This window comes from Plasmopara halstedii (genome assembly GCF_900000015.1).
Source record: "Plasmopara halstedii genome assembly, contig: Scaffold_54, whole genome shotgun sequence".
Lineage (NCBI taxonomy): Eukaryota > Oomycota > Peronosporomycetes > Peronosporales > Peronosporaceae > Plasmopara > Plasmopara halstedii.
The window spans coordinates 838,516-857,569 of NW_020186975.1; the positions used below are offsets into that span (position 1 = coordinate 838,516).

The window sequence follows — 19,054 nt, forward strand, 5'->3', positions numbered from 1 at the left end:
TAAAATTTGAGAATTAGTCATGGCTACATATTTTTGGCCAGCACTGTATTAGACACACCACAACTACTTAGAATATTTTTAGCGTGAGTTTTCATTTAGGTCATTAGTCAGGGCTTTGCTGAATCTTGAAATTTTGCAGCTCGCGATCTATTGGATTGAACCTGTGCCAAGCCAAAGCACATTGCATCATAATACCTGCAATGATGCCTGGCAAAGAATTCTAGATTTATGTCGATGTTTGTAAGCACCCATATCTTCTGCCCAAACAGCGTCGGGGTATGACGCACTAGCAAATACCCAGCACTGATCAACGAAGCCACGATCACCCCAAACGTAAATGCTCGGTGCTTTCCTCCGACCATAATCGATGACTGTGAAAATTGCGGTATGTCACCTTTTACAATTTTTGTGATTATATGGTAACCCATATTGAAGAATCATGAACGTTTTTTACTTGCTGCGCATAATGTGACGCAGCTCAACACCAAGAATCTCCGTAACTTTAAGCTGCATCTTGGCCATTTCCTGACACGCACAAACTTCCTCCACCTCGGGAAGAAAGCGACAGCAGGATGCGGCCATTTCAAAGTGTTCGAATGCCTCATCCGTACGGCCTTGGGCGAAGAGTATTTGGGCAATGTCCAAGTGTGCCGAGCTGCAACGAGGATCAACTTTAAGAGCCTGTTTGAAGTGCACAATCGCACGCAGCGGATCGTTCGTGCTCACATAAACGCGACCAGCATTTAAAAATGGCAGAGGACATTGCGGTGATAGCTTCCACGCTGTCAAGAAGTGGCGCATGGCGTTAGCGTAGTTTCCCTGGTCCGCCAGAACTTCGCCATAAAACAAATGTACTTCCGCAGACCCCGGAAACTTTTTTGACGCTTCATCAAAAACGTCCTTGGCTTGGTGCGTTGAACCACTCTTATAAAGTGCCATGCCATAAACCACATGGGTCATTGGAAGGGCGTCTGATCGCGAAATGCAGCGGCGTAGACACTGCACAGCCTCGTGAAAATTGCCATCTAGGAGTTTCATTTGCCCAAAGTGTAAATGCACGTCGGCTTCATTTGGATCCAGCTCCATTGCTTTAGAAAAACATAAAATGGCTTCGTCCTTTTCACCGATTTCTGCCAAAAATCCACCCTTTTTTATCAACGAGTTCACCAGCGTCTGCTGCAGTTTCAGGCTCTCATTTATGACCTCAATTGCAGTGTGGACGTCACCCGCTACATACAACAGTGATGCATACAGGTTTAGTGCCACCGCGCGCTCCTCCGTCGTCAGATCCTCACTTGCCATGTCCTTGGCAACGACCGTCCAGATGTCTCTTTGTGCTGCACCATACATTTTACGACGTTTATTGTAAATTGCGCGATGGAGTAGCGTACGTGCGCCTAGTTTGCTTAGCACGACTTCTTCCTTTTCTGCAATATCGATTGAAACATGCGTGGTGTAATCGGCGTCATGCTCGAATGACTCAAAGTAGCTCTCAACTAGCCACGCAGACGGCATCTCATGAACCTTTTCGATTTTGGCAAACAATGCTTTTGCGACACCTCGACCAACCCGGCGCGATGTACGATCAATGGATTCAGCGAGATCCGCTGAACGTGAACCGTCAAGAATAAAGGATGACACGTAGTGCTGCATCGCTGCTTCAGGGTGCTCGCTTTTGTCCTCGACGCTTCCTAGACACTCGTATGCACCGACGCTGTACGGGTTGAGTTTGAGTGCGATCAAGGCTTCAGTTTTTGCACGACCCAGCTCGTTCATATCAATGAAACACCTAGCACGGCCAATCATTGCGTTCTCCAAATCCTTGTGGTACAGAGGAAGAAATTCAAATGATTTGGAGTAGGCTGCAAGCGCTATTTGGTAACGCCCTGACCGTCGAGAAATGTCACCGTCGAATATAGCCTCACGAACACCTGCCAATTCATCCACAAGAATTTCGTCCTTCTTCAAGGACCGATTGAGAAAGTGTTCGAGAACATAGAGGGTCTTTCCCGTCTTAGAGTATTGCTCTTGTTTTTTGTCATGCAGCGTCTCGCACAGCGCCTGAAACTCAATCTGGCTGAGCTCGCTCGGTTCGGTTTTTATAACCTCCCAAGAAGCTTCTGCAACAGCCTGAATAAATGACTTGATCTGAAGTGAACTCAGTTTCTTCTGCCTAGCATTCAAGTTCCGCGGGATATAACCCAACGCGTAAACCACAACTAAATACATACAATCCCAGCCTTTATTCCGTTTCTGACCAGCATTGGCATTATTTTTGCTATTCGTTTCCACGTTTGTAGTCTGTGTCGTTTTCTTCGTATCAGCTTTTACATTGCTAATATTATGCTGCCTCGACGTGATATTTTTATCACTAACCACCTCCGCGCTGATATCCGTCTTACCGGCGACTACCGTGTCTTCATTGACTGACCTAGCTTTGTGACTTCTCCCTTCCTCGTCAAAATCGACGTTGTTCTCCTTCGTGTCCATCTCATTCTGCTCTTTCATTCGCTTTTCGTTCTCTTCGATAATTTTCAATGTATCGTCACAATCAAGCTCAATCTCATCGTCTCTTATCTCTTTTTCGTCACAAACACTTTCAAACGCCCAGGGCGCTCGTTTGTTCACCAGCTCAAGCATTTTCTGTTCAAGATTCGTTGCTAGCGCCACTATTTGATCCTCAGTGAGGTCTGGCACTTCAAGTACAGATGGCGGTGTGTACAGAACATCCCACAATTCGTTAATAGCTTTGATACAAGAGGTGCAATCGCGGTCATGGTTTTCCTCTACCCATTTATGGACGCTCATAGCCATCGCGCCTTCATTAAGCCCTTTCTCCTGATAAATAAGATCAGAACACACTTCAAGAACGTCTTGAAAAAGCGACCCGCATTGTGTTTTCACCTCCTGCAGCGAGCGTTTCTCATGTAGGGAGTCAGGGAATCCAAAAGGTGCCAGTACGAACGAGACAACGCGAAAGATTGTGCGTGACACGTCCAAGAATTCGACTTTACTAATTGGTGATGGCATATCAAAGTAGCGACGACCGTCTTCAACCCACACAATCTCTTCTTTGTCAACTAAATTTTGAGTCATATCTTCTCGTTTCATGCTTGCCTTTCCGCTGTTGTATCCGTTATAGGCCTTTTCAAGCTTTATTCTGATCTTCTTATCATCATCCGTAACAAGAACCTCATGTAGCTCTGAAGACAAGTCGAAGCCGCCTTGCTCGTTTTTGTACAACAACTGACCTTTGTCATAAAGGTCGGTTGTGTACGAAGAAGGAAATAACTTAACAAACCGGTCTGTCAGTGGCTCTGTGCAAAATGTAATTTCAGCTTGCTGACCCCCAAGTAATAATGCAGTGGCAACTGCGGCAGCTTCTTCCGGTTTGCTCGACACAAGGGCGATAGGCCTGTTTGGATCAATGCCATCTGCTCTAAACACATCCCGCAGCTCGCTTACAGATAGCATAAACGCTTCTTTGCCGACCGTCGGTAGATCACCGGTGTCCGCGTCCTCTGGATTTCTACTTGCAGTAAAAATATTTGCGAACGGCACGTTTACTGCACCATTAAGATGTCCTGATACCTCGTTGTCGTTAGCTAGGCCCAAATACTGAAGTGGTTCGCGGCAGTCCACAATTTGTACTGTGCGATCCAGTTTATCATTTTTGGCCAGCACCGCCTGGACAAACTCCTCTGCGTTCAAAACCTTGACGATACCAGACTTGGGTGACTCTAGCGCAGTCTTTTCACATTTCAGTAACTCCACGAGCGAGAAGCACGTCTCCATGGATAAGTCAATCGCAAAAACCCGAACTTCGCTTTCTCCAACCGGTTGTAGAAGCCAATGCAGCATACAGGCAACCGCTAATTGGTGTTTGGTGTTTTCAAAGCCCATAAGAGTACCGATTTCGCTGTAATTCTCGCAAGCTACAGCTTTAAGTTCACATGTATGTGCCACTTGTTCTATGCACCTTTTAGTACTTTGGGATACCTCCGGTGTGTCCGAGACGCGTACTAGTAGTTGTTTTCGTGCCATCCCCATACTGTGATAAGAGTGGTGGTGCTGTACAGGAATTGTACTGGTAACCGGTATCAAATCGGTAAAGAAAGCACAAAAATCGCCCTCACGGCGGTAACGCAACTCAGACCCTTTCGAATACTTGGTGGGAGAGGAATAGCCGAACGGCTGGCTGATGTCAGCCCCCTCACCATCCGTAAAGAAGTCGGTGACTTCTTGTCTACCAAACTGAGTGTCCTACGACACGTTCGCGATGCGATGGCTGCAAGACCTACAAAAAGAATATGCAGGTGAAAAAGGAAGAGGCAAACTGGAAAGCTTTAAGGTCGGGGATCACCTCAGCAGCGTGTCGCACGGTGTCACACAGATCCAATTGTGCACGATCACGCGCACGCATTTCTTCGCTAGTGATGCGAAACGAATTTAAGTCAAACCTAGAGTCGTGTGCACAGCGCGCCCGTTATCGAGCATTGTTGGCGAGTCAATCGACGCTCAAATGCAAGAGACTAGGTAATTGCTGTTGGACTAGACCTGGGTGCCCGTTGCCCGATAACGGGCCTGACGGCAGGATCTCCCCAGCATCCGATCGTACGTTAAGTTTTGCTGGCGACGCGTTTACATTTCTGTTGTAGCCCCTTGAAGACCCCGGAGCGCTACCCTGAGATAACGGTGGATTCGAATGGTCTTGGATACTCTGCTGAGCATGCTGCTGCATGTGCAGAGGCATAGGGGATAAGGTCATTCCAGTGACAGATGAAGTAGTTGGATAACTCGCAGCGGCCGGGGTCACTTCGTTTGCGTATAGGCCACCTGATGGGATCGAGTTGACCGTTAATGTAGCATATTTCACCAATATAAATCACGTGGTGGTTTGCTCTTAATTATGATGACGGATGGCCAGTAGGGCGATTCGACTTTGCGCTTGCGCAAAGATCTACGAAACAATTTCTCCGATGCGACAAACGGAACTAAAAATGCTCGTCATGTAATCAGCAGCTGAAAAATAAAGCTAACTGCGTTTTAGCGCTTCCAGCGTCCCGGAATTAATTCACTCGTCAAATACAAAGCGAGGAGAAATTAAATAGAAAAAGGATCCCGCAATGCAGTATCAATATATTTAGAGTGAATCAGAGTTTCTGTGGAGCAAAAGCTTGGATTCTACAAATTCGCATAAACCACTACACAGAGGATGAGCTCATCGCGCACGATTCAGTTCCGAAACTGAGAGTCGCTAGCACTTTAGAATTTAGCCTAGCAAAACTACTAATAATTTAACGATATATCTGATAAAACTCTATACAGTAGAACCTGTCTAAATTGAGCTGTACGATTCAAAACCTTCTATAAATTCAATAAAAGTCATAGCCCCTAGTCGGGACGCATACAAAAATTAAGAGCCCTCTGAAACCTAAGAATAAGATCCGACTGATCCCTGTGAGGATGGACCAATTCTCCTATTTGACTCATGGCATGCAGGACGGGCTTATAAAGCAGATGTTCCTGCTTCGCCCTGAGGGCGTGCAGCACCTTGCATCGCAATGACCTGAGGCGATGAGCGCGCGACTAGAAGCGTTTTCAACTATGGAAATGCTCTATTAGAGCGCTCACAGCAGAAGCTGTCAGCGCTGACTGCGTATTGTCGACGACGGATGATTCCTCCCGATCCTGGACGCTCATATCGTCGATTTGAGAGCGGTGCTCGAGTGCATGCGCACGAATTAGCTATATGTTAATGCCGATAAGTGCATCCTTGGCGCAGTAGAGATTCCCTTTTTAGGGTGTTTCATTGGGAAGCGTGGCCTTCGAGCAGATCCCGCTAAGTTCATTGTGGACTGGTCGGTTCCAAAGAACCAAAAGGTCTTGCGCAAGTGGCTTGGCCTCGCCAACTACTTGGGCAAGTATAGCACGAATCATACGGAAATGGCTTGACCATTGTCTAATCACCTTGGGAAGGATACAGAATGGGGTTGGGGCACCGAACATCGGGAGGCTTATGATGGGTCAATGACAGCCTCCTCCATGCACCAATACTGGCTTTGCCAGACCTCAATCGTTCTTTTAGTGTCTGTGACGCTTCAGACTTTGCCATCGGCTGTGTACTGTGACGCTTCAAACTTTGCCATCGGCTGTGTACTGCTGTAAACAGACGCCGAGGGGTGATATTTGTTGAATCTCGCCAGCTTAAGGCTGCGGAGAGGAACTGCCCAGTCCACGACAAGGAATCACTTGCGATGAAGTATGCACTTGTCACTTTCATGGTGCACCTGCTTGGCTCAAAGCCATTTGTGATCGAAACAGATTATGCGTCATTACGCACTGCGACTTAGTCGCCCTCCCTCTCGCAGAGAATGACCATGTGGCTCTCATTCCTTACAGAAAAAACTTCGAGGCGAAGTATAAGCCAGGAAAGCAGAATGCTTAGGCAGATGGGATATCACAAAGACAAAGCCATAAGCTTGCTCATATTACGACGGTGACGCCTTCAGTGAATGATTTGATCCGTGCCGCATACGCGGATGATAAAATGCGTTTAGCGCTGCTACAGGCTCTCGGGAGCAATTGTTTGGAAACTCGGACAGGAAATTGCGGGCGTGTTTGTGCGCACGGTTACACCGATATTCGTTGAATAACGGGTTGCTGTATTATAGCACCAATTCAGCGGATACTCCACGTATTGTAGTTCCTCACGATGATGAGATGAAACACCGAATACCCCACTCAGTGGTTATCTCGGGCGTGAGAAGACCTACAACTCTTGGAGTTGCCAATATTGGTGGCTTAAGCTGTTGTGCACGTATGAGACGTGTCAGGGGTTGAATCCCTCTCAGAACGCGGCGGTGCCGCTGGCCAGCTTACCGGTACTCTCCGGCACTTTATTGAACTTAATCCCTTAAGCTGTACTCTGGGAACGAAAAGACGCTTTTTCTTGCCCTTGGGGAATTGATTACTTTGCCTTCTTTCCCTTAGCTCTTGTTTTGGTTAAAACCAGTGCTTAATTATTTACTGTCAGAGGTTCAAAACCCAGAAATGTACTTTGCTACTAAAGCAGCGTCAAATGAGTTGGTTATTAAAGGAAGTCATGCCCCTGTTGTGGTTTAGAATACTGTATAAAGGGTTGATTGTCTTTTTCTTTTTGGTTTTTGGGAACTATGTGATTTCCAAGTACAGTACTTTACTATATGCTCAAGCCCCTTAAAAGTATTCTAGAACATCAACGTTTTCGCCCTGAGTGAAAATAAATAGGTATGCCACCACGGATGGAGGGATGGTACTGATATATCTTGTTTTTTCTGTTGGTTTATTCCTGAATCAGATCTATGTACTCTTCTCGTTAGAAATGTAAATCATTACAGTATATTCCTTTTCCCTCCGTGCAGCGGAACTGCCGTAGCTCTTTGCTTAGAGGAAGCTAAGCTAAGGTCACCGGCCTTACGTTTTTTACAAGAACCAGTACGAGTGTAGCGGAGCGCTCAGAGAGTACTGAAAACCTTAACCAGGGTACAGGGACTCTTCCGTTCAAATTTGAAAGCTGTATTTAATTGTTTTAGTTGAGGCAGTGCCGCAATATCTCAAACCTTAGGTTTTCTTAATTAATATAGTAATGCCTAATTAATATAGTAAAGCCTGGTTAATGTGCATTACTACTGGCAATCCTCCACGTAGTGGCTTCTTGTTACGGTGTAGCCACACCACTATGTGACTACACCAACTTGTGTGATCTACATTTATGTACGGTCACACCATCCTGTGCGACCCGCTCTTTCATTGTGACCCCGTTACACTCTCCCCCACTAAAATTGCGAATACCCCCAATTCTCATTTAATGATCGCCTCATACGAGGCTCGCGTGTCTGAGACACCTTAACGTTCTTATAATCAACTTTCGACATTCACCGGTCTATGAGCCCTGTCTACGACACGCAATGCAACCAGCCTAGCCCCGCGGACGAAGCCCTTCTTTTTCTTCTGCACAGGGCGCATCTCCCGACAGTTCGTCTGTGGCTTCGCGGGAAGCACATCCCACGCCCTCGGCAACCGAGCGCAGCCAGCATCTGGCGACGGATTTCCTCGTCAAGGAGACGGTGGAATACGACTGCGATTCGGACACTCCTTTCCCATCATGGGATGATGAGGAAGATTAAGTGCACCAACGGCGCGACTTGAACCCAGCTCAAACCCTACGGACACCATGTCCGATTTCCGACCTCTCGGCTCTCGGGGAGAGTGGTATTATTACCAATCGCCTCGACGAGGCACAGGAGCAGCAGCTGACGGCTACTCACAGGGTGGTTCTCCTGCGCTCGTATCCACATTCGGTTTTAGACCCTCGTGTGGAATACAGCTTTCGCTCGGCGGATATCGCTATTGAAGCGAAAGACGCGATCTCTTGATCGTTAGGCGTTTACGTAGGGTTACTCTTCGGCAGCATAATTTACGTATATGAAACCATACACCAACTAAATATTTATATTTGGATACCTGTAGGAACAGCAATAATCATTGTAGGTTATTGTTTCGTCATTCGGCCTTTTCACAATTTAGTAGGATCTGTTCGTAACTCGAAATACGATCTTACGAACTGCGATTCGAACAAAATGAAATTAAATACTGCTTTAATTTCAGGTCTTCTGTTCTGTTCTGAACAGTAGCACTTTGGCAGCAAATTATTCCCATGTGTATCAACCGTAGATGAGAATATCAACGGTATCAAACTAATTCATACTACTAGCACTTAATAATCCTTTTTTTTCACGTAGATGCATCCATTGCAAGCAGTGGCGTCTTAACGTGCTCCATTAGTGCCTCCAGCTTATGCTCCGTCTTCTTTCGCTTATTCTGTTCTTCACGGATCCAACCCATGTACAAATCATTCAAACTCTTCAACTCGCGCTCCAGTTTGACGCGGCGCTCCTTCTCATGACTCAGCCACTCGTTCACGTCTGCCGCTCCAATGGCATCTTGAGACTGTAGCACATGAATCTCGTCTTTATCCTTGACATTGTCGGACTGCTGGCGTGACGATAGTTCCACCTGTAGCGAGGCTTTTTTGCGGAGCCACGCTCGCTTCATGCGACGCGCTTCTGCCACAGCTGAGGTCGTGTCTGGGACAAACATTTCGACGCACACCTTGACTGCAATCATTGCGTGCTCCATTAGTGCCACAGCTATCAGCGATCCGGCAAAAGACATCTTAGGAAAGAGTCTTTTCAGGAAACCTGAATGCAGTCCAAAAATTGCACAATTGGTCACCACGGACAGATAGCCCAGCGCGCTGAAGGCATAGTACCAGGTCCCAATGCCTTGTGTGGGCGTTCTGTGGCTCCGGCGAAAAGTGACACAGAGTTTGAAGCCGTCACTCCGAATCTCCATTATGTTGTTGCAAAGACTCCAAAGCGAGGCGAGAGGATATGCTGCTGCGAACAGCGTTACCTGTCTAGAAAAGGCAGAATTAGTTCAAGCAACATTTAGATCTATGAAAATTGAATTGGTCGCGTACCCAAACTGCACGAACATTTCCAAATAGTCATCAAATGTTCCGTCATATGAGGGGAATAGAAGCTCTGCATCCACCTCTCTCACGATTGCATTTTTCTTTCTCAATTCTTTCGCCAGCTTCCCAGCTTCAGCCTTTAATGATGATCTCTTGCTTATAAATGGTACCAGTTGCTCCTGCAAATTACCTAATAGCTGTCTCGTGATCAGCAAAGAACTTAATGTTTGCTCTAGCAAAACCATATCGCGAGTCTTGAATGCCACATAGAACAAAAACCCGAAGTTGTTTACGAAGTAAAATAAAGCCAATTTGAGCACGCGAGCATTTGCAAACTAATGACAAGACAATTGTTCATTCAGTACTACATACTCAGCAAATCACAAGAAAAATAACTTACATCACTCTCGGTGCGGTGATTTTCAAACTGCGTCAAAAAAGTCGCAAGCTCCGAGTATTTTGCATCCACATACAACACCACTACGGAATAGATTATGGAGGGTACAAGATAGACATACTCCCAAAATCCATCCCACCCTGTAGCAGGAACGAATGCAACTGCAAACCATTCTTCCATGTAGCAGTATAAGATCATCAACACTGTGACTCCAGCCATCGCAGCAATTGTCGCTAAAGTCGTCAATAAGTAGCGTTTGGCGCGGCTCTTAGATGAGTAAAAGGTGTAGTAGCATCCTTCAATCGAGTCAAAGCGCTTTTCACCAAAAAATTCTGGGCGTGTGGGCTCCAGAACCAACGAATCGGACGCAGAAATGCCCCAATCGTTACGCAGAGTATTTTCACGGCGCTTCCAGAATTTCAAAAAGGCTGTGGCCCAACTTGTTACTAAGAGCGAATACACTCCCCGGCCATATGCTGCATAACTTGGAAAGAAATCAAGCACAAAGGTAAGAAGTCCCATTGCTGCCAGTGGCATTAGCCATTGTGTGTACATCCCCAGAAAACCAAAATAAAAGCCGACTTCATCTCCGAAGTACGACCGCACTGTATATAGCGGCTGTGGGTGTTTCCAATCTTTCACCCACATCTCCACCAGCTCACGGCGCTCCTTGTGATCGTGCAAAGGAAAATGGTCCATTAAAAGCTTCGAATGCATTGCTTGCTGAAGGAGAAGTCCATGTTCCTCGTCTTGAAATGGATGAGGTATCGTGGCCACATCATCTGCGATCTCATTATCGAGTCCAGTCGAATGATTGTGGGTGATTTGGACGTTCAACCGCCCTAGCTCAAACATGATAAGATCGATTCGGTCTCCCGAGCAGAAATGCTCGGGCACTGGTTCTTCACTCACGTCACCGTACAAAACTCGCTCTTTCTTTTGCTTAATGGCCATCAGTGTTGCATGTGTTGCACCCACAAGATAATATGTTATCGCACGAGTGTTTTTCGACTTATCGCCGACTTCTGCTTGCGTCTCCAGTCTTTTTGTCTTGGGTGTGATGATCAGGTGGCTCTGCTTCTTGACCATTTGCACGAAAAACTCCACTGTGTTTTGAGAGAACATTTTTGTGTCAAAACACAAAACGACATCTAGCTTATGCTCAGTATCTCCTTGTGGGGCGATTTCCTGCCGTGATCCCAGCAAGATACGACAGTTGATATCAATAAATTTTTAGAATATCTGAATGATACGCACCAATGGCGTGGCCACGACAAATCTAGTAAGAGCATAGGCACTCGCGAGAAACCCAGCACCTCCAATAGCACCCTTTATCACTGCTTCTGCTATAGTCGACATTGCCGTTGCGCAGTACGTTTACAGCTTTGAATTGATCAACTTCTTCCAGACTTTTTTATATGACTTTCTAGGTAAGACAGCCAATACTGAGGCTCTGTGGAAGCAAATTGGTATACCTATTGGCCACTTAACATTCTTTATGTGAGGCAGCCAATAATGAGGCTTCGTGCAAACAAATGGTGAACCTAATGAAATATAATCTATGTCTTTGCCCAACCTGTGTATGGATGGTGTTAGTTGTAAAGTTGAACTCGATAAAAACTAGTGGGCTCACATGAGCATTATGCTCTACTGCGTCTCTATATATGCTCGCTGGTTTAAGTTGCCTAGTTGCGTAAACCTCAGTATACAATGAAAATGAATTATTTTTTACGTACGTAAAAGTCAACTGATTCGAAACGCGTGATATCTATCTCACTGTTGCTATAGATCGCTTTTACTTCAATCGCGTTTTTTTCCAAAGAATAATGGATGGGATGCGCGTGCAAAGCAAATGAAAGCTGAAAAGGGCTCAAGACCCGCGCCACCATGTGATCAATCACATCATCTGAAATTTATCAGATATCAAATCTAATAAAGTTCTTTTTAATATTTTTGGTGGTCAGTTATTCAAATTTTATTCCTGCTATATCCAATAATTATTGAATAGTAATTGCATTTGGTTTGTGCATTTCTAATTCCCTTCGTAAGATTTACGAAACAAGATTCTCTCGGCTTAAATAAAAATTATCCTTTTCCCACAGGCTAGTGTCGAAGCAGCACCTGTCTATCCTTCATATATATTAAAATACGTCACCAGCCACTCACCCCTATTGTAGATTACCCCTCTACTATTGCCCTGGATCAGTTTTCGACCATTGTAGTCGTTTTCTAAACCCGATGTGGTAAGCGTGATCGTTCGGCAGAACCACAATAGGGAAACGTTACTCTTTGGAGTACACTGCTAGTCGCAAGTTTTTTAGATGTGGTCATCCTGGTCACAATGCACTTACTTGCAATGTGCAAGAGGCTTGGCAACAGCAAATTTCTTTCTTAATTGGGATATATTTGATTTATTGATCAATGGATGAATTCGGGGGGCGAATAACCAAGATGGTGGGCCATTCCTTGTTCGAGAATATATCACAAACGAGATTGTCCGGATACGCTTCTTCCTCAGTTACCAATTTCGAAATACGATTAATGTTTTGAGTCTTGAGCGAAAGGATACGCTTAACATAGCTATGTTGAGCTGTCCATATACAAAGCAGGGATAGAAAGAAAACAAGTTCTGCTTCAAGTGTCTTTGTGCCTTGCCGATGATCATTGCAACAGCCAGTTGCACAGGGAACTGTTTGCGCCGAACTCAAAAAAGAAAATTACGTAAATCGCCGCAGCTAACGATTGCAATTTTTCAAGTCAGCACATGCTAGTTTTGGCGCTCACCTTGTTGCGCAAATAAGGTGTCCAGTTGTCAACTCAAAGACGCTATTACTTACACAATCCTAGCTCTATGCCTAAATCACAATTGATCTCCTTTTTTACGCATCAAATTTGCGGTAGAATCCGTTGAGGCAAGTATTATGCAGTATTTCGCACTCTAGAGCGTTTTGATAGCCTGTGGCGACTGAATCATTGATAAAAGTCATGAGATTGCTGCAGCCTCATTAAATAGACACACTTCAGCACTTATATTCTCGATTAAAAATATCATTTTGAGAATTCGGAAGATGCAGACGGTAATGGATTCATTTTCAGGTGATCGCGTACCAGTATGAAGAATACGACCCCTTCTTGTGTACCATTCGTTGACGCAAACCTTTATCATAAGAGCTTTATCTGCTTAATAGCACGGCAACTCTGTCGCAGTTGGAAGCATATGTAGCCAATTCCATGGCCGAGTCGTAAAATCACTGCATTATCTGCGAGGACAGAAAACATGTAGTTTGTCTTTTCCTACCCGAGAAAATTCGATACGCTTGAAAATCTCATGTCATTGCTGCTTTCGAAAGGGTCAAGGGAATGTTGGCCCACGGATTAGAAGCGATAATTGCTTACCTTAAGGCGTACACTAGACACTTCCAGAAGCGTCTCAAACGGGTGTTGGTGGGAGCATGGAGAACTCCTCTGTGAGATTGCTGATGTTGACGTTCACTTCTAAAGCCTGAATAGCATGTTTCACCGCCAGTGCCAAAAAGAGTCAAATACTAATTGAGACGATCACCACTTTCTAGTAAGCTTTGAACATGTAGATAGATATCAGATGTATATTTTGACTGTAATGGCAAATGAAGTCAGCAACCCCCAACTGAATGACAATTTTTCTCGCTTGAGGAATGCGCAGAGCTGTAAAGAATGTAATCGTGCGCGTGCTTTCTCATTGCATAGGGTTAAGTCACACAACACTGTGAAATATGTCGGTAGATTCACCGCCACACAAAGAGTTGTCAAACGATAGTTCTCGTCGTTTAAGATTGTGGAGGGCTTTATCAAGTCAACTCTCCGCTCCTTTTTTTCATCGCATCGGATTCAACTAATGCGACTTAAATACGATGTAACATGTCCATGAATATGTTCCAGACTCCACTTTGTATGAATACTGGATCCACGTTTAAGTGTTGCAGGCATCGGATGTGTTGAAGAAACAAGATATTGAAATTATAATCTGTAACAGTACACCCTTCAACCCCTATATATACCGGTATACTTCATACACCTACACTATAAAAACGCATATTGCGTATTTTCTCGGTATATCAATCTTTCTGTGGGGGCAATATCTCAAAAGATCAACATTTAGTATGTGCACAGTCGGGACGATGCATCCACTACATACTTCATTTGACTCACTCCTTGGAGACTCGCGACCAGTCAAAGGAAACCATGACCGTCGCTCAGCTAGTGCACATGCTATTATGTGCGATGCTTTCAACTAGATTCGTGCTGGCCGATCTCGAAGATTTAAGGTGAGATACTCATATGACATGAAAGCACAATTTATCCTTGTAATTGCTTTGTTAATACTAGTAAGCTCCGCCGCCTCGTGACACTCTCAAGACACGGCAGTCGGGCTCCAAACAACATAGTCCGGTTCATTTGCCCACGTAATAAACGAAATCTGGACGCATACGAAGTGCCGCTTACGCAGCTAACGGAAATTGGTATGAATCAGCTTTTAGCTGTTGGTGAGCACATTCGTAGAACTTACATGGTGGACGAGCTGGAGCACGAAGAAGCTTTCTTGTCGCGCTCGCTTAATGGTGTCAACCACTCGCATTTTGAAACGTATTTTCGCGCTGACGCAGCAACGCGGTGCGCGCAGAGTGCCACGGCGTTGGGTTACGGCTTGTACCCAGACGGAACAGGCCCCCATGGTTTTCCACACCAACCTGTGCCGATAACCATGCAACTTGTAGAAAACGAACATGCATTTGCGGCTCCAAAGGGTCCTTGTCTTAGTACCTTGGAGGCGGATCTAGCTGTGTATGCTCAACATCGCGCTCCAGAGCTTTTTGACCATTATCGCGATGTCCTCGAACAGGTGGGAAAGGCCTGTGGTGTTTTCATCGAAGACATCCCCTACATTCCTGGTGGTGAAGACGCTGTGTTGGGTGTAAAAGATTTAGCTGATATGTTTGTCTTTGACCGCGACGAGGGTCTGCCTCTTCTCGAGGGTGTGACAGTCGAAGCGCGCGAAAAATTAAATCAGCTGGCGTTTACGAACCTCATGGAGCGATATTTCTCGTCAGACCGCAAAGTTACATACTGGGTGGGAGGTTTCAGTGACTTGCTGCTGAATACGCTTCACGACGGAGCTGTACCGACGGCTCCATCGGTTGAAGATTACCGCTTCTTCTCTTTTCATGGACATCGTGAACTGCTTCATGGCCTGGGTATGATGCTGGGCTGGGAATTCCACTTTGAAGGACTACCGACAGCTCTCAATGTGTCAGCTCTTCACCCAGGTACCACCATGTTTTTTGAGCTGCGAGCACGTCCACCCACTAATGAAGAGGCCCGGGAGCAACCTAAAGCGAGTGAAATTTATTTTCTACGAACATACATATGGTCGCCTCTGACAAAACGTGAGCAGATTAGGCTGACAAAGTGCTCGGTCGCAGATTGTCCACTAAATGAATTCACTCGGATTATCACGGATCACATTGCGAAAACGGACCCATGGGAGACTATCTGTAATTATAAAAGGCCGGTCGTTGGTCAAAGCCAGGTGGCATTATCGCAGGAGCCTTTCGTGGAGAGATTCAACGGCTCCTCACATCTCTCTTCTTTAGTTCTCATCGGAGTTGCTATTGTGGTGGCACTAGCACTTGCAACCTTCAAGGTGCACTATGCTCGCTGCCGCGGTTACACGATGGTCTAGCGTATTTTAGAAAATACTTGAGAAAGATTGCCAGAGCCTACCGTAGGTCTGAAAAGAGATTTGACATCTACAATTCTACTCGCTATTGTGATGTTAATGAAGTTGTAGACTGAACAACAATATTTGTTTTGCTTTCGCCACGATAATATCTGACGACACTCAACAATATATTTATTGCTCACATTGTACTTTTAGAGCTGCAGCGGTTTATCGCATAATTAGTAAGGAAATGGCTTAGCATGGTCTTGATATGGCGAAGATAGGCAAGAAAAGAAATTCTTCGAAATGCTGGATCATGCAATGACTTTGTCATTGCAAAGCCAGAGCTGCTTAAATGCTTTAGTTTGAGTCAGAGAGAGATTTACAATGTTAAGCAAAGTGTGCAGGCCAAAAATCAGATTGTGCTCGCAGGAGCAGCATTTTTGATATGCTTCTCTGAAAAGCATTGACTGACCAGTGCCATTATGGCTGATGAATTTACAGATATGCACCGAAATTAGTGCAAAGCATACCGACAAGGCATGGCCCATCAAACAAAAAGGATGTTGAGGTGCGACGGAGGAGACGGCCTCGCAGGCTGCAGGAGAAGTTCTCAGGTGAGATCCAATTTTGACTTCTCGATTCCGAGCCGGCTATTTGTGATACTTTGGCCTATTTCCGTCGCATCAGAATTACCTCAGAACGGGGATGATGGAGACTTTGTATAAAGGATCGTGTGGAACAGCTCACAATACACTAAGTACTAGTACTTGGTTACTTGATACACTCTAAATTTGCTCTTGGGTGAGGCATACGAGGCCATCCTCGGTGCGCAACTTAACGCTGACTTGTAGAATTGATACTTCCGTCTTGCGATGTTCACAGCAACTCCGTTGCATTTTATCTAATTTTACTGTAAGTTGGAACACGAGCTGCTCAGATATCAGCCATGCTTAAATATCTCATGTCTTTAGTGAGCCCGAGAGATAACCCCCTTGGACACCGTAGGGCCGGAAGCAGTGACTGATCGCCGGGACGTTCACCATTAATAAGAATACACGGGAAAGACACCTACAGACACGGATCAATCAGAAAGTTTGGGATAACTACCGCGTTCTTCCACGTGACCGCTTTTACTAAGTATCTGACCCACGGAGAGCAGGAAAAGAGAAAACTTTACTCGTATCTCAAATTTATATGCAATACTAGACATCCTTCATTCTATCAAAAGTCTCATACTTTAGTTGGCGATTAAGCACAACATTCGAAACTTGGACCAGTGCTCTCCGTTCCGCACGGATACTGTAAGCTAATCCGAAGTTTGCATTTTCGATCCCTCGATACCGACGGCCAATTCCCGACAGAAGTACGTCGTATGTCAAATCACGATTCTCTTGAATAAATCAGGTCTTTTAACGGCTGCACGAAGCCGGGGGCGTTGATCTTAGCAACCACCAACCTTGGCTGTGAGCTTCCTCCTTTGAGGAGTTGCCGGCAATTTAAGGCTGGGTCTCAATTTGACCACAACCTTCTCGAGGTACAGTAATATCCATTTCTTTCCCAGTAGGCCGCAACGTTGCTATTGTAATTCGACCTTTTCCCACGAGGGGTTCTGTCGATCGACTTTGCGCGGGAGCTCAACCCTTCGGGCATATCAGTTGAGAGGGAAGAAAACACGCGAAGCAGATATGATTTGCACTTTTGAAGATGATACACCGACTGAACCTTTCAGAAGCTAAGGGTTTTTTGCTACTCTTCCTCAACATGGCTGTGATCTATCGCATCCAGTGCACTCATAGCGCCTTTATTCCCAGCACCTAATCCGGTTCTTGCGGTACAGAAGTTGTGGATCGATCTGAATGCGACGTCTACTGCTTTATCCCGAAAGATAGGGTGAACGTGGAAGGTCTTTGAGCGAGCAGCATCCGTTCCGGGGCACTTTCATGATATAATAACAGTGACCGCCCCCGGGCGAGGGTCCGGCGCCATAGCGGCAATCAGATATCTCTACCTCTGGACGTATTCTAGCGGTTTTCTCCCCCTTGAAGGGCTGACAAAAACTGTAACGAACCCGCCTGGTTAGGCGGTGCATTACTTGCGGCTTCTATCGTCTCGAACTATCCCAAGCTGTGAACTCTTCTTTATCCAAGGTATTGCAAATAAGTATCCACTTTTGCGCGGTCTCTAGCTCTGAGACTGCAAGCGCATTGAGCTGTCGGTCCATTTATACATAGGCTAAATTCATGGCTATTTCAGTATTGATTGTCCAAAGGGGTCGTCCTGGCCCTAAAAAAATAGACTATCAATATCAGCGACCTAACGAAGGGCACCATCGGTTCTCCCGACGGCGCTTGCTTAAAATTATGTTGAGATATGCTTCCAGCGCATACCCGTAGCTAGCGATCGCTTCTAGGCAAGCCATGTCCGCCTTTGGACCTCTCAACGCCGAATCTTTGGTACCGTCGGGATAAACAATCGATTTAAGCTTTTCAATGTGTCGAGTTGACACCGTCACAGGAACTAGAATATCCAATAATTCATCTAACAGTTCATGGCTTAGGCGTTGGATTTACTACGATCGCTACTTAGTGTAACGGGGTGTTGTGTACGTGAATGTAACAAACGCACAGAGGTCGGGCTTATGCACTTTAAATAGGAGCAGAATCTAGACATTATTTTGCAAGTCTGTTTTGCTAATGCAAGAGCCTCATCTGACAAAAGCTAAACCTATCCATAAAATTCCCAAACACATATGTAAAGGGAATTACCCGCCCGTATACACACACCTACAGCGGAAGGCTTAGGTCAACTGACATTCCTCATCACGTGTTGCTCACTTCCAGCGAGTTGTTGACTTACGTAAAGAGAAGGAAAGGTGAAGGGACAATTATAGTAACGGCGTTAGACGTACACGGTATCAAAGGATGGGTCACACAATCTTGTGTGACCTTAATGGTGTGGCTACCCCGTAACAAGAAGCGACTACGTGGAGTTGTGCATATTAATTAGGTTATATTATTTGATGAGGAAAGCCTAACGATTCAGATATAGGCTACTTCGCCGCAAAAAACAGATACTACATCTTCAATTTTGAGCGAAAGAGTTTTTTGGGCTTGCGCTAAGGATTTGGGTACTCTTGGAGGTAGCGGATTGCGATCCGCTACACTCATACTGGTTCAAATGTAGAGCGTTAGGTCTGTGAGCTTAGTAAGCATCCTTTAAGGAAAGATCTATCGCGGCCCCGCCGCGATTGGCAGCACTTGTAGTCAATCTACACCTGAGTCGCTACGACTGATCCTCTGTGAAGATGGAGCGATTCTCCTATCTGCATCAGGGCATGCAGGACGGGCTTAAAAGGCTGATGTTCCTGCTTGGCCCTGAGGGCATGCAACACCTTGCATCGCAAGGACATGAAGCGATAAGCGCGCGCCTAGAGGCAAAA

At 45.6% G+C, this 19,054-nt stretch overlaps 5 protein-coding genes across 5 annotated transcripts; 1 reads left to right on the plus strand and 4 right to left on the minus strand.

Annotated features, from left to right (window-relative positions):
* Positions 1-55: 55 nt before the first annotated feature.
* Positions 56-452, minus strand: PHALS_14507 (uncharacterized protein). The gene has a single exon (XM_024726558.2). The coding sequence runs from the start codon at positions 426-428 to the stop codon at positions 108-110; it is 321 nt and encodes a 106-aa protein (XP_024572021.1). The 5' UTR covers positions 429-452; the 3' UTR covers positions 56-107.
* On the minus strand, positions 451-4,050 carry PHALS_11522 (Translocase of outer mitochondrial membrane complex, subunit TOM70/TOM72; the record flags this gene model as incomplete). Its single annotated transcript, XM_024726569.1, has 1 exon — positions 451-4,050. The coding sequence occupies one exon, from the start codon at positions 4,048-4,050 to the stop codon at positions 451-453; it is 3,600 nt and encodes a 1,199-aa protein (XP_024572022.1).
* A 4,725-nt stretch (positions 4,051-8,775) lies between these two features.
* PHALS_11523 (uncharacterized protein) lies at positions 8,776-9,141 on the minus strand (the record flags this gene model as incomplete). Its single annotated transcript, XM_024726581.1, has 1 exon — positions 8,776-9,141. The coding sequence occupies one exon, from the start codon at positions 9,139-9,141 to the stop codon at positions 8,776-8,778; it is 366 nt and encodes a 121-aa protein (XP_024572023.1).
* Positions 9,142-9,217: 76 nt separating this feature from the next.
* Positions 9,218-11,273, minus strand: PHALS_11524 (Protein required for meiotic chromosome segregation; the record flags this gene model as incomplete). Its single annotated transcript, XM_024726592.1, has 6 exons — positions 9,218-9,242; positions 9,314-9,460; positions 9,524-9,696; positions 9,760-9,852; positions 9,918-11,102; positions 11,172-11,273. 6 exons carry the CDS (start codon positions 11,271-11,273, stop codon positions 9,218-9,220), a joined length of 1,725 nt encoding a protein of 574 aa, XP_024572024.1.
* A 2,862-nt stretch (positions 11,274-14,135) lies between these two features.
* On the plus strand, positions 14,136-15,679 carry PHALS_11525 (hypothetical protein L916_10948; the record flags this gene model as incomplete). The annotated part of the gene is made up of 3 exons (XM_024726603.1): positions 14,136-14,218; positions 14,280-15,594; positions 15,668-15,679. 3 exons carry the CDS (start codon positions 14,136-14,138, stop codon positions 15,677-15,679), a joined length of 1,410 nt encoding a protein of 469 aa, XP_024572025.1.
* Between the last annotated feature and the right edge of the window lie 3,375 nt (positions 15,680-19,054).

What these genes read in the sequence shown, in the direction of transcription:
- PHALS_14507 (XM_024726558.2), bottom strand. Translation starts at nt 428, where the DNA reads ATGGGTTACCATATAATCACAAAAATTGTAAAAGGTGACATACCGCAA.